Source organism: Dermatophagoides pteronyssinus, unplaced genomic scaffold, assembly GCF_027571235.1.
Source record: "Dermatophagoides pteronyssinus isolate colony J.1.1.1.1 unplaced genomic scaffold, Derpt_VIB-CSIC_2022.12 sq0009, whole genome shotgun sequence".
Classification (NCBI taxonomy): Eukaryota; Metazoa; Arthropoda; class Arachnida; order Sarcoptiformes; family Pyroglyphidae; genus Dermatophagoides; species Dermatophagoides pteronyssinus.
In genome coordinates, this window is record NW_027461533.1 from 100,324 (window position 1) to 122,171 (window position 21,848).

Consider the following 21,848-nt stretch of genomic DNA (forward strand, 5'->3'; position numbering starts at 1 on the left):
TATTTGCAAATATCGTTTGAATAAGTAATTTTTATTCAATCAATCTTCATTCATTTCATTCAATTCAAAAACAAAAAACATGATTAAACATTTATCGAACAGAAACAACAAAAAAATCGATCGATCAATCAGTCGATCGATCGATGATGATGATCACATCACATAAATGATGTAATGTTTTTTTATTTAAAGTAAAAAAAAATTATTAACTACCTACCTGATTGATCGGTAGCTGATCAATTCGAAAAACGAAACCAAAAACTGATGTTTTTTGTTTTGTTTTGTTTTTTGTTGAAGTAATTAATGATCGAAGATGGCAGCACACGTTATTTTAATATTTGATTTGATTTAGTTTTGTGTTTCTGTTTCGTTTTTCTCAGTTTTTTGGTATTATTATTGAGAAAAACGGGGAAAAAATATTACTTTGCCTAAGGCAATTTATATATTCATTATACTGTTCGTTGTTCTGGTTGTCCATTGATGATGCCCGTTGCATCATCATCATTCTATCCATCCGCATCATTATTATTATTATGTCACATGCCATTTTTTGTTGCTGGCTTGTCTTCCATTTTACCACCACTATATATATCACACCATAGATTATTTAGAAAGAAATTCTTTCTTTTTTCGGATGCCATTTTGTTATCTGTAGAGAATTTTCTTCTTCGTTTTTTTCGGCGTTTTTAGTGTTTTTTTTTCTTTGGACGATTCTATTCAATTCTATCAATGATAATAAGTCAAATAATGAGTTTTTTTTTGTTACGAAATCCAATTCTAATTCTTTTTTTCTGGTTCCATACCATCGAATGAATGAACCGAAATGATAAAGTAGAGCTGCAAAAAAGCACTATAATGGATGTTCAATGTTTTTTTCGTTTTGTTTTGTTTTTGATGATGATTGAAACATTTCTTTTCAAATTCAATAATTTCATTCAAATTTTTGTCCTGTAAGTTTAGAAATGTCAATCAAATCAACCCTGTGTTGTATTTTAATTAATACTTTTTTTTCGGGGTAATGGAATTTACATAACATTCTTATGATGATGATGATGACAACATAGAAATTACCTTTGAAAAAAACTAGTTGTTGTTACATTAATTTTTGTTGCCTGCTTTTAATTATATTAATTTATACTGCAAATGTGTATTAAATCTGATATATCTGATCGGTCAGATTATAATGATGATCATTATTTGGTGTAACGGGGAAATATCGATTCTTTAATTTCATATGATGATGATAATGATGGTTGGTTCGAATATCGATTTGATCGATTTTTCTTTTTGAATATTCAATCCTAATCCTATGTTTATATTTGATTGATTTCATTGAGAGATAGAGAGACCTTAATATTATTGAACTCTTTGCTCTCTCCATTGATGCTACTGGATTTCTTCTTCTTATTCACTAATTTATAGGATGTAACCTTTTTTTCATTCATTTGCATCAAAACTTCAAGACCACCATTCACCAACAACAACAACAACCATATCATTAACCTTTTTGTGTGTGTGTTTGAAATCAAATCAAATTGAACAAAATATCTTGTTGCTGTTGTTGTTACTGTTATTATCATTTCATTTTATTTTTGGTCAATCCTAAAAATGAAATGAAATGATTATTACCATTATGATGATTACGATAATGATGGAAAATGATATCACAAAATGTCAGAATAATAATAAAAAAGCATCATCATTATTGATTGTGGTTCGGTGAGTGTTGTGTTGGTGTAGCCCCAACAGCTAATATTTATTGTAGAAAAAAAATAACAGTAGTTTTTTTTCAGTGCAGTTTTGGTTCGGTTCGTAACATCTCATATTACTTTTACACAGGTAGTCCAGTCAGTCAATCAGTGGTCGGCATCGTTAATTTTTTTAATGGTAAAATGTTTGATGGGGGCCGAACAACTTAAATTTTTTCTTTTTTTCCAACTTGATGAATTTATTCATTTCGCAAATTTTCATTAATATTCAATTTTTTTGTTTGTTTCGTTTCGTTAAAACCTAAACGTTATAATTATTTGATCATCATCATCAGTATCAGTAATGATTTTCTTTAGTTTTTTTTTAAAAAGTTTTAACACAGTGGTAGTCATTAAATGGATTTTTTCTTTCTCAAACCTGATCAATGATAATCAATCAATATATTTTCGGCTGGTTGTTTTAATCAATATATTTATAGTTGATGGGCGCCATTTATTTTCTGTGGCTATGTTTCGAGAATAATAATTACATTTCGAATGATATATTTTTTTGAAAAATTTTTCGAAAAAAATTTCAAAATTGGATAATGATGGTGATCGTAAATCAATTCTATAAACATCGTCATCATTATAATAATGATTTCAAGTGAAAGAAACAAAAAATGATGCTGGTGATTTTTTTTCTGGAAAAAAATTAGATCAAAAATAGAATTTTCAAACTTCAAAAATTATCATTACATTTTTTTCTTGTCTATATAGATTTCTTCTTTTTTGAGTAAGGACCTCCGCAGAAAAATTAGAAATTAGATCGAATTGAATTTTAATAACTATGTATGGTGTGTGTGTTTGGAATGTAAAAAATGCCTTGTTATCTCATTATACAATTATCATTTTTTTGACTATATTTTTTTTTGTTTGGTGAACTTTGAACAAATGGAATATTTTCATAGCGAATTAAAAATAAACCAACTAAACATTCGATTGATTGCCATTTTCAACTCTCACATGATGATCCAGAAAAATAATTCAATTAAAAATGATCGAAAAGGAAATGACCACAACACAATGGTTCATAATATTGATAAGAAATAAAAAAATGAATTTCTTTTTCATGTTGCATCAAATTGGATTCTGCACGTAAAAGTGGAAAAAAAACTGCACAATAATGACCAATGGTTTTCACAGAGTAAAAAACAAAATCTATTATCCATGTCTGTCAGTATAGAGAGGAAAGAAAAAATACATTTTTCCGATCTAATCTGATCACTATGTATGTGATAATGAAATTCTGTGGCCAAAATTCTGAATTCAATGAAATTTATGAATCCAATTTGTTGTTTGACGATGATCATCATCATCATGATTGAATAACATGAATTTTTCGTTTTTTTGACCATATTTTTTTGCTGTGAATTGTGTTTATTATTCTTTTTTTCAGTTTTTTACTTTTAAAATATAGTGACACATTGGATCTTGTTTTTTTCGCTCTATCTGATGATGATGATGATTTTTTTCTTTTTGGTAAAATGATATTTTTTGTCGGCCTTATTTTTTCGTTCGGATGTTTTTTATATAAAAAATATATTTTTTGATGTTTTTTTTGTTCCCTGTACTCAGTGATATTGGTGTATCGATCAGTAGTAAGAAAAAACTTTCCGGAAACCGGAAACATTGCCCGAAAATATCTATCAAATCGATCTTTTCAGAACACAGAATACATCGGTTGTTTGTTGTTTGTTGTCGATATAATGTTTACGTCGATCAAATATGGATCGACGACTTTTTTATTCATTATTGGCACCACAAAAAAAAACATTAAAATAACAGAAAAAAAATAACGGGAATATTTCATTTCAAAGATGATAAGATAATCATATCGTATTTAAATGTTGTTTTTTTTCACCATCCATACATTTTCCCCTTACCCACACAAACAAAACCACCACCATATACATGGAAAATGTTTTTTCGTATCTTCTTAGGTAATTAGATTATCCTTGTCCCTACTGTGTGTGTGTATGCTGTGTGTGTATGATGATTATATAACAAAACATTCTTCTCAACTAACCAACCAACTAAACGAAAAACGTTATTTATTTATTTAACTTTATCATTAGTAAACATCACCACTATTACATCATCTGGATCACGAGAGTCACGCGTTTATTTTTTTGTTGTTGTTGTCCGAACAAAAACTAAACCTAACCTAGACAAAAATTATTAAGCATAACCAAGTGAAAATGAAAAGGAAAAATATTTGGTTATTGAGATGATGCATGATGGTGGAAAAATGATAACCAAAATTTTGTGAACATAAAATTGGTCGTATTTATTGATCATTCATGCATGAATTGATCTGTAGATTTGTAAATGTAAATGAAAAAAATTCTTGCTACAATTATGATATAAAAAAGTGGAAAATCACTTAACCACTTGAACATCATCATAATCATCATAATAATCATCTCTGGAATGAAATGAAAATATTATCATATTTGATGCTTGAAATGTCAATGACAAATGTCATTGATTTTGGATTTTTTTCTGTTCTGTTCTGGCTGGTTATTTAGTTAGTGAATGAATAATATTTTTGTTTTTACCGAATTAAAATATCAAACAAAAATGATTCAATGAAAATGAATTTTCAATGTTTTTCTTTTCAATTACAATAGAGAAAGAATGATGATTTGAAATGGAAATTAAAATTCATTTCCATTTCATTTGATACTGATGAGACTGAATGAATGAATGGTGAATGAAAACAAGAAAAAAAATCAGATTTATGTTTGCACTTCAATGAATTTGATTCAATTTCATGTGGACATTCTATTTTCGTCGAGTTCAGGGTTTGATTCTGTTTTTTAAATTATTAAATATGAAAACAACCAATTTTTTTCCCGAGTTTGTTTTTTTTCATTCATTCGAAATTCTTTGAGATTAAAACATTCCAATTGCAAAAAAAATGTTTGTTCTGTCATCATGTTTGTATCACATTTGTAATGTTAATTTTTTTGTTTTGTTTGTTCAAGATTCTTATTTTTCTTCAGGACATTTTTTGTTTGCATCTTTCGAATTTGAATAGATTTGTAAACTGGGTTAGCTGCGGTGTTAATTTTAAAATTTTTTTAAAAATCAAATTTGTTTGCACTTGCAAGTAAAACCCGAAATAAATCTTTTTCTCTCTCACCTTATATCACTTTATTTTATTTTATTTTCATTCAAATTTCTTTCAAAATAAGCATAAGATTGGCAATACCTTTGACTAATTTAATTTTTAACCAAAAAAAAACTTGAAGAAAATTTCAAGAAAACCCAATGTTTGTATTTGATGATGATGATGATAGTTGTAACAACATTGCCACCATTAAAATTATTACTTAGTTTTTTTTTGTAGTAATTATAACGTGCGCGGCAGAAATGAAATTTCTTTTTTTCTTCAACCATTCGATTGATTGTCGTCGTCTTCATCGTTGTAAAATTGTCGATTTGTTCAAGCAATTTGCTTTTGTTTTTTTCCATTGATGATGATGGTGAGAACGGATGAATTGATCGGTGGTGGTGGTGAAACAACGAAAGAAAACGAAGAGAGAGATAGAGAAGAAGCAAACCAGCAAGAGAAAAGTAGCCAGGTAGAGAAATTTATTTTTTTTCTTCTTTTCGAAAAGAAGCTCTGTGAAGATTTTTTCGATTTTGATTTTGAAAAAAAATAAAGATTTCATTTCGAATTGACCAAAGATTTTCTTCTTCTTTTTTTTCAATAATAACCATCATCACTAATATTTGATCAGATTTTCTGTTGGTTTTGGTTTGTTTTGTGAATCCAATTGTGTCACATGTGTGTAGGTAGGCGTCAGTGTGTGTGGGCGTCAATGTTGTTATGCAATGTTTTTTTTTGCTGGAAAATCGCAAAAAATGATACAAAATTATTATGAAACATTTCAAAAGATTGACATTTGAAACATTTTTTCTACTTTTGACAATCAATCAATCAATCAATTGATCGATCAATTCAACCAACCAACCAAACAATCATCATTATCATCGACCAGAATCAGAATTAGAGATGGAGGTAATTATTTCAAGCTTTTTTGTTTTGTTTTTTACTTTGAAAATTTTCCACTGATCATTTATCACGATTTTTTTTTGTGTGTGTGTTAAACGCCATACACCTTGTGTTAATTTGAGTTTTTTTATCACTTATGAAAAATTTTAAATGTTACTTTTTTTCCTACTTGAATAATTATTTCGGTATTTTGAAAATCAAAATAAACAACAGACCAATGATGTGATTTATTTTTTTTATTTAATAAAAAATATTTAAATGGGACGAATTTTTCTTCAAATGATGATGATGATAACGCGATAAAATAGTTTTTTCTTTGCCCAGTTAAAAGTCAGGTGATGTGTAATAATACCCGGTGTGTGTCCGATTTTACCTTGATGTCATCTTTGATTTGATTGAAGCACGTTTTTTTCCAAAAAAAACCATTGAGGATTTTCTTTTTTTTGGTGAAATTAAATAAGAAAAAACAAAATTTAATTTTTTTTTGACGATCATCATCGTTTGTCGTTGTTGATGTCATCGTCATTACCGGGTGCACACGACATCAGTAAAAAGCTAAATTTAGTCGATCAATGTCACATGATGTGTGGTTGTCCCGATATTCATTGCAGTGTTATATCGTATTGAGAAAACTTTTTCGAAGAAATTTTTCTTTGAAATTTCTTCGAAAAAGTTACAATTTACACTGCTCATCTAATCAACTTAATCTCTGTTTTAAATTTTCTTCTTCTTGTTGATAAATTGATTTTCGTTTTAGTTTTTAAAAAATTCAAATTTTGTTTTTTTCATTAAAAAAAACAAACAAAAAAATTGACCGATATTTTTGTTTAACAAAAATTATTGAACAAAAAATTGATTGGATTTTTTCGAATCGCGCAATTTTTTATTTTTGAACCAAAATTATTCAAAAAAAATGCCGAATAAATTTTTGCAAAGTGGATGATTATGAAAAACGGTTTTTGCTTGTTTGTTTCAAAATATTTAAAAGAAAAAAAAATCATCAATAATAAAATCTAAATTCAAAAAAAAAAATATCGATACAATCGATATGTGTGTGTGTTCGAACATGTTTAATGTGTTTTTTTTTGTATTTGTGTTGTCCATTTTTCCACCGATCAATAGATCGACCGACCGACCAACAAAAAACATCGAAGTCGATGAGGTCCGAGGAATAAATTGTTAATTAATGCAAATTATATAGTCAATGATGATGATGATGATGAAAAATGAAGCAAATTTCTGGAAAAATAGGCTATTTGAAATACGGCAGTGTTTGTGTGTGTGTGTGTGGAATGTGTATTAGCTTAGTTTAGCTGAAAAATTTTTTCCATTTGATCAAAATGATTTCGATCGATTGATCGTTTTTTTCTTCTTCTTTCGTTTGATTTTGTTTGATCGAAATGAATTTTGTGTTTTTTTGTTTCGAAACCGGTGCCCGATAACTAAAAATGAAAACGACATCAGTGTGAGGGGGAGAAAAAATGTAATTTTTTTTTTGGAAAATAAAATCCCAAGAAAAATTATAAATAAATAAAACGCGCGCGCTGGCTAATGGGATTGAAAGGAGAGAAAAACAAAAATTGAACAAGAAAACATTGTGAATGTTATTGATAAATAACATTCGAATGATAGTTGGGTTTTTGATCTGAATTTTTCTCAACTTTTTTTCTTCTTCGATCATTTCAGCTTTTTCCAGCTTCTTTCACCGATCAGAGAGTGAGAGAGATTGATGGTTATTAATAATGATGATGATGATGGTGGTGGTGATCAACTAAAAAAACATTGATGATGATAATGATGGTGATCAACCAAATGACCACTGTTGTTGTTGATAATAATTATCTTGGTGGTGTTTTTGGTCAACAAAAAAAATTGGACCCAGAGAGATGAACTTTTTGTCCCACCACCACCACCATCAATTGAGAATGGAATTTACGACAACAACGGCGACAAAATGATAATAAGGAAGCAAGAAAAAAAACATTTTTTCGCCTAATTTTCGATCATAATCCAATGTCCAATGTTGTTGTTGTTCAATCGAATCGTCGACAACAACAACAAAAATGGCTAAATTTAAACTTGTTTTTTTTTGTTCATTCGAATAACAACAACAACATTAACTTGAAAAACATCGACCAAGTGAAAAAGTAAAAAATCTGGATCATTTTTTCTTTTCTGTTGATGTTCAAATAGCCCCAGCCAAATAATAATAATGATGATTATTATGATGATGATGATATTATAAAATCATCATCATCGTTTGGTCATTAGTTGAAGCAAAAGAAAGAAAAAAAATTATTGATAGATTTTTTTTCGATGTTCAGAGATCTGATCACTACATGGATGATAATGATGATTATTATTATGATGATGATGATGATTATGATTTAAAGTAACCAAGTAAGCAAGTAATATGATGATGATTATAATGATAATATCGTTAAGCAACTTGAAGGAATTTCTTCAGATCTTATTATTATACAACTTAACACTGTTGCTGCTTTTCAAAGTATAATTTCTTTTCGTTTTGTTTTCGGTTGCTCCTGTGGATATCATCATTATCATTATTAAATTGTGTTCGTTGATCAAATTCATTTTTTCTTTTGCTGCTGCTGCTGTTTGTTTGTTTGTGAATATATATCATTTTGATGTTTTTTTTTTGATTCCAAGTTGAGAGAAAGATCTTTTGATTCGATTATCATTATCATTTTTGGTTGAATTGTGCTAACTAAAAAAACAAAATTTGTTTGAGTAAGATTTTTGTTGGCTTTTGATGATGATGATTATCCTGTAGATGATTGATTGATTATCATTTTTTTAGTTGGCAAATTAAATGATATCAAATTAAAAAAAAATTAAATTTCATAAAAATTTTACCAAGAAAAAAAATTTTATATACTCAACCTAACCTCACTCAACTATGAATCACAGCCATAGTCATAGTCATGGTCATCAACCTAACCTCACTCAACTATGAATCACAGTCATAGTCATGATGACCAACCTAACCTCACTCAACTATGAATCACAGTCATAGTCATGGTCATCAACCTAACCTCACTCAACTATGAATCACAGTCATAGTCATGATGACCAACCTAACCTCACTCAACTATGAATCATGGTCAAAACAAAAAAATCTCATAAATTTTTTTTCGAATTTCATTGAACCGATTCAATTCAACCAATCAACCAACCAACCAGACAATTCAAAAAAATTCAATTCAATGACCGTAAAAATGATTATCAAATTATCATCATAATTATCATCATCATTTACGATTGATAATGATGATGATGATATTATCATTATGATTGTTTTTTTAACGATAATTTAAATAAAACAAAACAAAACAAAAAAATATAACATACCGCACACCACACGACTAATTTGCGAATGACTTATTACGTTTGTTGGAAATGGATGAATGAATATGATTGCGTGTGTCATACATTAATGTTATAATGATGATTTTCGGAAATTCATTTCATTTCCAGATAATTAATGCCGATTAATTATCATTATTAATCTATATTGATATTATCATTTGCTTCTTCTTTCGTTGTTTCTGTCTTTCTCTAATTAAACCATTTGTTCTTTTGTTATTTGAATTAAGGATTTAAGATTTGAAAATTTGAAAATGATAAAAAAGATTCTTTTTCTTTTTTCTCAAAACTTTTCTTTATTGTCATCGAATTGAATGGAATAATCATTTTATCATAAATAATAATCATGTTGCGTGTTGATTATCATCTAATTTCGTATTTTTTTCAAAAAAAAAAATCTTTTCATTGAAATTCAACGAATCTTCATTATTCTTCTTCTTCTCATTTGTCGAATTTGAAGAATCAAATTTTCTTAATTTTCATTGAATTGTTGTCAGTTTTTTTGTTTGTTTGTTTGATTTTCAATAGAAAAAAAGGGTTAAAAAAAGAAAATAAAAATTTTCTAATTTTAGCCACCCTTAGTCGTCTATCTTCAAGATGATAAATTTTTCATTCATCATTCAACCCTTTCCACCCACCCACACACTGCACACGACACTTTTTTACGGTTCGGTCTAACTTCTTAACAAAAAAGAAAACTAATTACTTTCGATAGATTTAATTAGATAAAAGGTATTTATGTTTTTCGCTATTACCGCTGATCGGTAAACATTTGAAACAATTTTTTTGTTGTTGTTGATTTAGAATGGAATTGTAGTTGTTATAGATAGGATAAAAATAGCCGAATTTTATTTTTGTTTAAACTGAACTAATTTTAACCTAGTTTTTCCTGTTGACAATTTTATTATTGAAATGTTTATTTATTTATTTTTCAGTGTCATTCGATGAATTTTATTTATTTATTTAGGTTTTATGGCTTCATTTTTTGTTTGTTTGTTTGCAAAAAAAAAGTTTTGTTTTAAAAGATTTTGGTTCTTCGTGAGATTCTTATCCATCATCATCATCGTCTCGAATCGAATCGAATGTTTTCAAAATCAAGAATTCGAATGGAACTACAGCGCCATCTTTTTTATTCTATTTGAAAACAGAAACAAAACAAAACAAAAATTCCAGATTCTATTCAAATTTTTTTATTAATCACATCCAAAATAATAGTCAATTCGATTGGATTGGATTTGAAACGAAACAAAAAACAAACAGCCGAAACAGATTTAATCGAAAACCAAAGAGATTAACAGGTTTCGATCTGGATGTGTTCTGGTCAATCATTTATTGATATTGCCATGAAAATATTTTCTGTTTCCAACGAAAAATATCATTTTGTTCGCTGATGATGATAATTATAGCTTAGCTTGTTTGTCATCATCATCATCGAACATTGAAACAAGTGTTTTTTATTTTTGCTGACTTTATTTTCAAAATGGACCAAAGTTGTCGAACGACGACAGCCGAAGAAGAAAAAATCCAAGGCCAATGGATGACCAATAGGGTCATCACCATCAACAACAAACCTGTCCATCGTCCATCGTCATTATCATCGACCAGGCCAATTTATTACCTAGGTCCAGTGCAAAAAAAATGCAAATTTTTTTTTTTTGCAGAAGCAAACCTGTTACATACCTGCTGTATATTGGTGATGAGGAGGAGGAGGAGAAGGTGATGATGATGATAAGAATAAGTGTTACAAGTTTGATGATGATCACGAGCTGCCGTAAGCGCGCGCATTTTTTTCTTGAAGAAGATAGAGGGAGGATGAGTGGAAATACAGGTGATAAAATCGATTCATTTCTGATCATCATCATTCGAAAGAAATAAGATAGCCGTTGGGCAGTTTATAAAGATAAAAAAACAGGTCGAACAAGTTAGCTAGCTGAATATCTTCGAGGCAACCAAACAAGATCTTCATCATCATCATCATCTTAAGAAAATTAAATGGAGAAGGGGGAGGGGGAATAAAATTGATGATGGTATGCCGTAGGGAAATCTTTGGTTGTTGGGTTTTCTTACCTGGAAGGAGGAGGAGGATGAAAACAGAAAATTATACCCCCTCCCCCTTTTCCACACACACAATTCGAATCATTTTGAATCCCTCACCCTCCACACACACACATGCTGCTTCGAATTATTTTGTTTTTTTTCAAGAAAACTATCTTAAAGAAACGAAAATAAAAAAAAAGCTTAAAGGCAGCGCGCATACTTTTTTTGCTTACCTTTACTATCTCTGTGTACTAATTTATATTGGTGTACCTGTTGTACCTTCTCGTTTATTTTTGGTTCTTCAACAACAACAACCTGAAGAAGAAATTGATCGAAGAAAAGTAAGACGGAAAACAAAAAATTTCGTTGCCGCTTAAAAAAAATTGAAAAAAGACTGAACTGATCATCATCATCATCAACGAAAACACGAAGACAGTTGAAGAGGAGAAAGAGACACAGATACCAAACAAATATCCAGTCAGTCAGTCAGTCAGTCAGCATGTTCATCGAAGAAGAAGAAAAACATACTTTGGCAGACAGCTAAACACCAAAGAAAAAATGAAAATTTTTAAATTTTTTTAAAAAATATCCAATCGATTTGCCATGTAAATGTGCCAAAATATCTTACGCTGAATGTGCCAAAAAATCCGAAAAAGAAATACTCAAAAAGCCAAAAAAGAAGAAATCATACGGGAAATCCAAAATAAAAAGAATTCGATTCTATTTCGACTCCACTGAAAACAAAGTGCCATAATAATGGAAAATTCGAATAATAATAATATTGTTGTTGTTGAACATAATCAACAACAACAACATATCGATAATGATTATCATCATCATCATCATGTTCATCAACAACAACCGATGACAAATGAATCAAGAAAACGTAAATCACATCATTTAATTCATGATGATCAACATGATGATGATGATAATGAAAATATTGATGATGAAGATGTTGAAAATAATGATCCATTATCATCAACAATAACAACAACATCGACTACGACCACGACGGAAACAAAATCATCATCATCATCATCCACGATAACGTCAACATCGTCGTCGGCAGCATTCATATTGCCCGAGGTAATCTTGTTTTTTTAGGTAGAGAAAGTCACGTGGTCACTTGCCTGTGGCTATTGTTGAAAAACAAATCTTCATACATCACCATCATCACTATATACACCTGGTTACCTGTGTTGACTTTTGATTATTGCATAATTTTTTGTTGTTGTTTCAAATTTGATTGATTAATTAATTGATGTTTTTGTTTTTCTAATCAAATTAGGATCGTGGTGGTCATAATATCACTGGTGGTGGTGGCATTGTTGGATCAAATTTATCAAGTATAACCGGCAGTGGAGGTGGAAATGGTGGTTCATTTTTAACCTCATCTTCGACAACCGGTACAAATCAAACAACAAGATTAACACCGACAGCATCAGATTTTCAGCCACCATATTTTCCACCACCTTATAACCATATACAGCAGCAACAAATTGATTTTCATCATGCACATGCCGCAGCAGCAATGGCTGTCGCATCATCAGCTGCAGCTGGAACATCAACAATTGTTGATCCATATGGTCATCTGTCCAGTGGTATTAGTTTTGGATCACAACAACAACAACAATTACAACAACAACAGCAACAACAACAATATCAACATAGTCAACATCATTCACTTAATCCACATCAACAACAACATAGTACAGCAAATTTATCATCACAATTTCATCATCATCACCATCATCAGAACCAGAATCAAAGATCAAATCAATTATTGCAAATTACTAGTCGAAATCATCAACGAAATAATAGTGGTGGTGGTGGTAATAATAATAATGATGATACAAATGATATTAATTTACAATCACCAAATCATCATCAACAACAACAATATAATTTACATCAACATTATACAGCAACCGATATACAAATGGTTATTAATAATAATCGTCGATCAGCAGCAGCAGTCACAACAACAACAACAACATCCACATCTACACCAACATCAATATCATCCTCATCTTCATCATCATCGATTGATAATGAACCATCATCTGTATCAAATTTACGACGACCGGATGTATTAATGCATGGTGCAGCGGCTGCTGCGGCCGCCGCTGCAGCAGCAGCAGCTGCCGCAACTAATTCTCATCATCCTCATCATCATCATAATAATTTACATCATCACCATCATCCGCATCATCATTTACATCATCCACATCATCATCATCATCATTTAATTGATCAAGATTTGCTCAATTTACATACATCATCTGCATTACCATCATTAGATCATCATGATCAATCACAGGTAAGGTTTTTTTTAAAATTTTTACAAAAATTTTGCTATCAAAGTAATGAGATTTGAATGTCAATTTGATAGTGTCTATCATAGAGCTATCATAGAGTCAGAAATTCTTAGTAGTTCTTGTTTTTGGCCAAAAATAATCATCACTTTGGTCTCTTCACATTGATTATTGCAATCATCATCATCATCTTCGTCGTTTATCACCGCCTATTTTCCTCTACCTTCTTCAGTCATCATCATCATCATTGTTTTGTTTTTGTTTAAACATTAATGAGATTTGGCACAAAAAAAATTGACCATTGGCGAGAATTGGTTGTTGTTTGTGAAAGAAATGAAAGAAAATCAATCAGTCAATGGCGACAGCATGCTTTTGTTTCAAAGAAAAAAAAATCATTTTTCTTAACAGTTTCTTGGCAGGGCAGCCAGAGAGCGAAAGAGAGTTGGGTCTTTGGTCGGTTCGAAGACCGAGAGAAAATTTTTCTTTGCTTAGTCCCACACTAAGACCGAATTTTCTTTATGTTTTTTTCCAATTTGAAAAACGATCATTTATAATTGATATATACCAAAAGAAAAAAAATACCTTGAATTTTTTTTCTGATCATCATTAAAAAATGAATGATTTTTTTTTCATTGTCTATAAATTAATTAATTAACTTTTGTTTTGTCTTATTTTCCCTCATTTTGTATGATTAGTAACAAAAAAATGTCAATCGAAAATATTTTGATTGATTCCCTTTTTTTCCTGTGTCGATTTTCTCATTGATTTTTGGAATTTCCATGTTCACATAAGATTTTCTTCGATTAACTTATTTTTGTTTTACTTCTCAATCACACACACACATTATGTGAATAAGATGTGATGTTAATATTTAATCCAAAAGAAAGAAAAGAAATTAAACAACGAAAAAAAACAAGTTTCCTTTCCAAAAATATTTTAGCCTTTTTTTTTGATTGAGCAATATTTTTTAATTTCGATTGCACCAAAACAGAGGGATGTTTAATGTTAATGTTTATGGTTGTGTGTGTGAAAGGAAATGATAATGTTAATGATGATGATGCTAATGACAGGATGTGTATTCTATTTTATTTGATTTTTTTTTCGAAATTAATTTTGTTTTTGTTTTTATCGTTAATGAATTTTTTATTCAAGAAAATATCCCAGCCAGATTGTTTTTGATTTGTATTTAGTGATTAGATCTATGGATTAACCATTATTTCGATGATCAGCTGATCATTTTTGTCTTCATAAAAACATAGGGCGCTTTCCTATTCGCGTGTGTCATTCATTCATTTACAGAATGGGAATTAGAATCACACAAAAACACACACACGATGCCTTTGGGCTAGCCCTTTTTGCTATATTCTTTTTCTTTATTCACTTTTCACTGATCGATCTGGCTCGAGGCAGCACATCAAACCAAACCAACACAAATTGCTGGCGGCGTCAAAAATACAGTACTGTACACCAACGACGACAATCAACCAAATCAAACCAGAAAAAAAAGAAAAAGAAAACCAGAAATATATTTGTGAATGAATGTAACTTGAAGCAATTTCTCTGTATTTTTGTGTTAGTGGAGTTTATATATTTTGAATGAAACCCAAGCGAAAAAAAATGCCACTAGCAAAATAGCAAACAAACAAAAAATATACCCGATGGATATTATTATTATTATGCTCCCTCTCTACACAATAATAATGCATCATCCCAAAATGAAATGAATGAAAAAGAAAAACGCTTGGAGTAATTCTATACCGAAAAGAAATGAAATGTATGTGTTGGGCTCGCCGAAATATATTTTTTGTATATATTTCTGTCTCAGGGATTCTCTCTTTGATTGTGTTTTCTTTTTGTTTGTTTTGTTTTTGTTTTTCCTGGTTTAAATGATGATTATTTAAAACTTAAAAATTGATGAAAACAAAATCCGAGTTGAACATCATCATCGAAAAATCGAAATTCTACAAATCTAGTCAATTTTTTTGATTATTATTTTCAATCAGTCAGTCAATTACGCAATTGAATCTGGTCATAGAAGAAGAATTTATTTGAATAGAATGGCCGAACAAATAAAAATGAAAAAACGTTGTCGAACAACTGATAATGATGATGATGATGATGATTATCATCAACAAGATGTTAAACCGATAAAATTATTAAAAAATTCATCAGGTGATAATGATGCGGTAGATGATATCGATGATGCAACGGATGCATTATTCATTGATTCTATCGATAATGATGATGATGATGATGAGAATTTAGTTGATGAAGAAGAAGAAACAGATGATGATGATACCGGTGATGATTTAGATGATGATGATGATGATGAACATTCAATGTTAACAACAGCAAATAATAATAATTTACCAAGTGATTTACAATCACAATTAATGGCAATCAATTCAACATTATTATTGAATAAAAATTTATTATTATCAAATATGGCACAAACATTAATGATGCAATCATCATGTTTATTGGTAATGGAAACAAATTGATTGATTGGTTTTAAGATATTTTTTATTTATTAACTTTCTTTGTTTCAATCGTGAGATTTATGATTTTTTTTTGTTGTTGAATTTCTTTCTTAGGGAGCCAATATGGATGATACATCATCGATTGGTTTATTTTCACCTGAACATCATTCGAATAGTGTAATTAGAAAAAATGTTGTCAATGGTAATGGTAAGTGGTAATTTTTTTTTTGAAGTTTTAAAATTAATTTAAAATTTTTTTAAAAGGAATAAAACAACGTAATAATAATAATAATGATATGCATAAAGATATGCTAATTACTTCAGGTTTAACATCACCTGCTGATGTTTTCTGTTCAGTACCTGGACGATTATCACTATTAAGTTCAACATCAAAATATAAAGTTACTGTTGGTGAAGTACATCGTCGTTTATCACCACCGGAATGTTTAAATGCATCATTATTAGGTGGTGTACTTCGTCGGTTAGTCTAATTGAATTACATTTTGTTTGTCATCATTTAATTGTTTGAAATTTTAATAGAGCAAAATCGAAAAATGGTGGAAAATCATTACGTGAAAAATTGGAAAAAATTGGCCTAAATTTACCTGCCGGTCGTAGGAAAGCGGCAAATGTTACATTATTAACATCATTGGTCGAAGGTAAATGAAAAAGAAAAGATTTGTAGTTTTTTATTTGATCATCATCATTTTTGTTTGTTTTTTGACAATCAATAGGCGAAGCATTACATTTAGCCAGAGATTTTGCCTATGTTTGCGATACAGAATTTCCAGCCAAACAAATGGCTGAATATCTATGTCGAAATAATTCTGAACCGGCCGATATTTATAGACGTAAAGAATTAGTATTATCCACTAAGTAAGTTTTGTAATTGATTGAAGAAAATTGTAACAATTGTAATCAATTCTTTAGGCAATTATTAAAAGAATTTATGGATCTTTTAAATCAAGATCGTTCACCATTATGTAATGGTCGTCCACAGCCAATACTTGATACAAATATACAAAGAAATTTAACACATTTTTCATTAATAACACATGGTTTTGGTAGTCCAGCTATTGTTGCTGCATTAACATCTGTACAAAATTTTCTAACAGAATCATTAAAATACCTCGAAAAACAATTAAATAATTATTCAAATCAAGGTGGTGGCATTGGTCTTGGTGGTCATCCACATCCACATCATTTATTATCATCGTCATCATCATCAACAACAACTAATTCATCATCAGTGGCTATATCTTCAGCAGCAGCGGCTGCTGTTGCCGCTGCAAATCTAATTGAAACAAAAAAAGAAATCGAAATAGTCACTAAACAAAAATGAATTCATTCGAACCTCAACAACAACTAATGAATCGATTTTTTTCCCTGCATAACATTACATTATTCTTTATTTATGAAATGAATATTACAAAAATCTTGATGATATTTCATGCCACCTATTCACACTATATAAACACACTCACACACACACAGGAGATGCCAAAAAAACTGAATTTTTTTTTGTTCAATTTCGGTTTTTAATCATCAATTCTGCCGATAGGTTTTTTTCTTTATTTACTTTTTGTTTTTTTTTCTCATTTGAATTGGTTGAAAACCATTTTTTCTTTATTTCTTGAAATTTGCTGCTTGATTTATTTTTTTTTGTCTGCTGATTTTGTGATTCAAAATATTCTGTGTTTTTTTTCGCCCCTAATTTGTATTATTAATTTTTTTCTGTGCTTTTTTTATTTGTGCAACCATGTTGAATTGACCGACCAAAACAAACAAAAAGCATTAAAATTATCAACCAATACACAAACAACCAAAATCATCAACTAAAATCATCATCGAATATCAGATTCTTTATTTATTTTACCACACACATTTATAAATATTGTGTATACATTTTTCATTATTTTTTTTCGTTTTTTTTCAATCCTCATCATCATCATTTTTTTGTCGTTCTTGCAATATTTGCAGCATTCAATTAGTGCAAAACAGTACAGGATTTTTTTTCTTCTGATTTGTTGTCATCATGTCTTATTTTTTATTTAACCCCATCACTTTTTTTTCTAAAAAACAAAATTATTTATTTAATAATTTTTCATCATAAACTGAAAATGAATTTGAATCATTCAAACATTCGATTTTTAAAAATTCAACATTGAAAGATCAACAAAATTCTGTCTATATAATTTATTTGATTTAAATTTATAAAAAATAAAAAATAATGATGATGACCATCAATAATAATAATTACAAAATAAATGATTTAAAAACAAAATAATAATCAATTTTTGAAAACATCAAATATCATCAAGTAAAATTTGCTTATTTTTACCATTGTTAAAAATTAATGATGAAGGTGATGTTGAAGATGTTGGTGATTCATCATCACCAACACAACTGCCACCAATAATAATCATGTTGTTGGATTGTAATCGTCGTCGCTGTTGTTGTTTAAATAGATCATTTTGTAATAATTTTAATAAAATTAACATCAAAATTATGGATAAAATCTACGTGAAAGGGAAAAAAATCGATCAATATTTCAACGATCAATCAATCTATTCAATGTATACCTGTACAGCCAACAATGAACAAATCGATATGATAAATGTTTTTCGTTGTTTTCTAAGCCAATCAATTAATTTTTGTTTACATCCAATCTATCATTGATTGATTGATTAATTTTCCATGATCGGATATCATCATACTTACACGATATGGTTCATAGATCGTGATCGGATGATTATCATATTCAATCGACGATGTTGATGTTGATAATGATTGTTGTTCTCTATAACAACTTTGATCGATTGGATCCAATTTACTTGCAAATTCACTTAGACCAGTTAATCCACAACATTTTAACTTTAATTTCAAAAAGATTTAATTATTTTTTTAAATTTTTCCTTTTACAAACAAAAAATTACCTCTTTTTGTATAAAATTTCTACTTTGAATATTGATCTCTTTCCAACCTTGATCAACTAGATTGGAAATTTGAATGTTTGCAACTTTTGCCGAAATGAATGTACCAATTTCCATTGATATGATCAATACGGTTAAAAATATGCACTTGTTTTTGTTCGATGGAAAAAATGATTTTTATTGAGAAAATTTCTACAACAAAAAATAACATACCAATTTTAATGTATGACAATTTTTCTTCCAACTAGAATAAATAATTAATAAACCCACAGTAGATAATAATAGACCAAATATTAATTGACTATTTGTTATCAGCTATAGGAAACAAAATTGATTAATTGATTAAAACAATGAGATCTATAAATATTTGAATTTACCGCGTTACCAAATGAAAATGATTGAATATTATTGATTGTATTCAATGACCAAACAACATAGAACATCATACAACAGCCAAATATCTTTCATTTTGGATTGACATTGATTGATTAAAAATGTAATTTTTTTTTAATTTGAAAAAAATGAAATACAAACCCATGTATTGATGCCAATAGCACCGACTATTAATCGAATTAAAAATAAAATTATCTTCATCTTATTTCATCAATGGCACCAACAAAAAAAAATTGGTTTTTCATTTAGAAACTTTTTCTTCGTTCGATATAAACATTGTCGCTCGACATTTAGAAATGGTAGATTTCTTTTCCTTTTTGGTTTCAAGTTCAGGAAGTCAATCACACATACACCTGTTTCACACCTGAAACTGATGACGACGACTACGAATCTTTCATCATCAGAACAAAGGATGGAGGTTTACTTGTTTTTTTGTTTGTTTGTTGAAATGACGAAATATTTTCTTTACTGAAAAAATCTATGCATCACTGAACACCAACCAACCAACAACCGCCAAACAGTTTTTTTTGTCGAAAAAAAATTCATATTTATTATATCTATAATAATGGTAATGATAATAATAATAATAATAAGGTAGAGTTACAAAAAAATTTACACCAAACGAACAACAACAAAAATGTTTACCAAAGAAAAAAGGTTAACGAAAGAATTAATTGAAAATCGTCAAATCAGATCACATTTTAACCCATTCATTACGATCATCATCACCATCATCGCTTGAACATTTACTGCTAGGAATTTCTTTTTGGCTATTTGACCCGGATGAACCACGATGGCTACTACTGCTGTTATTGTTCATTTTTTCCCATTCATCTGTTTCTGATGGTGATATTGATGTCGATGTTGTTGTTGTTTTTGTTGGTTTTTCATCCTTTGTTTTATCCAAACATTGTTGTTGTTGTTTTTGAATTTGTTCATTAGCTAAATGTTGACGTAATTGATAAACATTATAAAAATATCGATTCCAAAATTCTTCTTCGGATAATTTATCCGGCACGAATTCATCATAATATTTCGAAATATCCGTTATATTCATTAAAAGATATTCCATTTGTTTTTGATGATTGTTAAGATTAAATCGAGCTAACCATTGTTCAAAATTATCAGGTGGTCCAACAGGTTCACGACAATATGTATTTGGATCTGATTGTAATTTTCGTAAATGTTCTAACCAATTCTCTATCTTAATAATTTCACCATCAACCACTACATATGGTTCATCATTTAATTCATCAATAGAATATTCATTGGTGAATATTGTATCAACAAATGTATCTTTCATTAAATTTATTGTTGTTTTGGCCGTATCGGTTAATTTATTGGTCCATAAATTTATATTTTTCATATCGAATGATAATCCTCTTGATTTAAATGAATTATCATCATCGTCAGTTTTTATCGATTCATCATCATAAGGTTTTTCTTCTTGTTTATCAAGACCTTCTTCATCGGTTAAATTTGTTCCCATACTACCGATTTCGGTAACAGTATTACCAATTTCATTGAATGTATTTTTAACTAATGATGCTGTTGAATAAACCATATTGGTTGTATCATTTTGTACGGCATCTTTCAATTCACTTAGATCTCGTCTTATTGATTCCATTGTTGTCTTGATTTTTTCGAAAATTAAATTTTAAAAATTTAAAATTTTTTTAAAATTTAAAACTCACCTTGCTAACGGTTTGTTTAGCCTGTTGAACGATATTGGAAAACCATCCACCAAACGATGATGATGATGAAGGTGATGGTGATTCTGGAACAACATCCGCGACAACAACAGCATCATCATTAGCATCATTTGATTTTGATTGATCAATTATACTTTTTTCGTCATCATTATTATCAATGCTAAATCAAAAATATTAATAAAAATTGCAATTTTTTTCAATTCAAACCTTTTTTCCTTCGGATCGATTTCACTGGATTCATTTGTAGATTCTGACATGATTTATGATTCAAATTTATTAAATTAATTAAAATTGAAAAATTTTTTCGTTGGTTTGTTTGTCTGTTGTTGTTATTGTTGTTTACATCGGACAAATCGATGAATAAATAATTAATACGCAAAAGAAAGTTGTCGAAATAATTTTTTCATCCAAAAGATGGCGTTATTTGTTTCCAAAAAAAAAAAATAATAATTTGAAATTTTTTTTAATTAAAAAAATCATTATCGCATCATGTGATGCGGCATGTGAAATTGATCTGAAATATACCAATCATAATGATGAAATTTTGAAAATATCAATCAAATTCGAATGATTTGAATGAATCGACATACATTCCAATCCAATCAATTATATCAAAATCCTGGATGATCAATTAATTAGTTAATTGAATTTGAGCCGATCGAAAGATGATCGATATTGATTGATCATCACCACTATTATCAACCTTCCCGCTCTACACATTAAACGCACTCTAAATATCACACACACACACACACACTCACACACAATAAACAAACACACACCAAAACCACGTTGCGATGATGTATGATAATAGCC

The 21,848-nt window shown here is 29.2% G+C and overlaps 4 protein-coding genes across 7 annotated transcripts in view; 1 reads left to right on the top strand and 3 right to left on the bottom strand.

Annotated features, from left to right (window-relative positions):
• Positions 1–287, bottom strand: part of LOC142645292 (uncharacterized) — a 12,625-nt gene extending 12,338 nt beyond the window's left edge. Inside the window, exon 1 of the mRNA XM_075821237.1 lies at positions 218–287. The gene's annotated coding sequence lies outside the window, so the exon portion shown is untranslated. The remainder of the gene's footprint in view (positions 1–217) is intronic.
• LOC113795882 (uncharacterized) overlaps positions 1–17,838 on the top strand; it is a 21,876-nt gene extending 4,038 nt beyond the window's left edge. Inside the window, exons 1-7 of one of the 4 annotated variants that reach the window (XM_027346115.2) lie at positions 5,199–5,778; positions 12,488–13,519; positions 16,109–16,202; positions 16,259–16,475; positions 16,535–16,653; positions 16,729–16,870; positions 16,925–17,838. In XM_027346115.2, coding sequence (XP_027201916.2) covers positions 5,773–5,778; positions 12,488–13,519; positions 16,109–16,202; positions 16,259–16,475; positions 16,535–16,653; positions 16,729–16,870; positions 16,925–17,336 — 2,022 coding nt within the window. In that variant the 5' untranslated portion in view covers positions 5,199–5,772 and the 3' untranslated portion in view covers positions 17,337–17,838. Of the gene's footprint in view, positions 1–5,198; positions 5,779–11,648; positions 12,286–12,487; positions 13,520–16,108; positions 16,203–16,258; positions 16,476–16,534; positions 16,654–16,728; positions 16,871–16,924 lie in introns of those variants that run through there. The other 3 variants (XM_027346112.2, XM_027346113.2, XM_027346114.2) reach the window with 3 other exon arrangements.
• A 184-nt stretch (positions 17,839–18,022) lies between these two features.
• On the bottom strand, positions 18,023–19,739 carry LOC113795900 (uncharacterized). The gene is made up of 7 exons (XM_027346136.2): positions 19,462–19,739; positions 19,305–19,388; positions 19,141–19,242; positions 18,931–19,074; positions 18,716–18,868; positions 18,577–18,663; positions 18,023–18,513 (listed from the first exon to the last, which is right to left on the bottom strand). The coding sequence occupies exons 1-7, from the start codon at positions 19,519–19,521 to the stop codon at positions 18,301–18,303; spliced, it is 843 nt and encodes a 280-aa protein (XP_027201937.2). The 5' UTR covers positions 19,522–19,739; the 3' UTR covers positions 18,023–18,300.
• Positions 19,740–19,841: 102 nt separating this feature from the next.
• On the bottom strand, positions 19,842–21,420 carry LOC113795892 (uncharacterized). Its single transcript, XM_027346127.2, has 3 exons — positions 21,240–21,420; positions 21,015–21,192; positions 19,842–20,953 (listed from the first exon to the last, which is right to left on the bottom strand). Exons 1-3 carry the CDS (start codon positions 21,287–21,289, stop codon positions 20,015–20,017), a joined length of 1,167 nt encoding a protein of 388 aa, XP_027201928.2. The 5' UTR covers positions 21,290–21,420; the 3' UTR covers positions 19,842–20,014.
• Positions 21,421–21,848: the final 428 nt, after the last annotated feature.

Bases quoted from the DNA above. Each gene is read 5' to 3' on its own strand.
- LOC113795900 (XM_027346136.2), bottom strand. From the start codon at position 19,521: ATGAAGATAATTTTATTTTTAATTCGATTAATAGTCGGTGCTATTGGC. The intron at 19,243-19,304 runs GTAAATTCAAAT...TGTTTCCTATAG, and splicing joins CATTTTCATTTGGTAACGCG to CTGATAACAAATAGTCAATT. The intron at 19,075-19,140 runs GTATGTTATTTT...AACAAAAACAAG, and splicing joins ATTGTCATACATTAAAATTG to TGCATATTTTTAACCGTATT.
- LOC113795892 (XM_027346127.2), bottom strand. From the start codon at position 21,289: ATGTCAGAATCTACAAATGAATCCAGTGAAATCGATCCGAAGGAAAAA. The intron at 21,193-21,239 runs GTTTGAATTGAA...TTTTTGATTTAG, and splicing joins ATCGATCCGAAGGAAAAAAG to CATTGATAATAATGATGACG. The intron at 20,954-21,014 runs GTGAGTTTTAAA...GAAAAAATCAAG, and splicing joins CTAAACAAACCGTTAGCAAG to ACAACAATGGAATCAATAAG.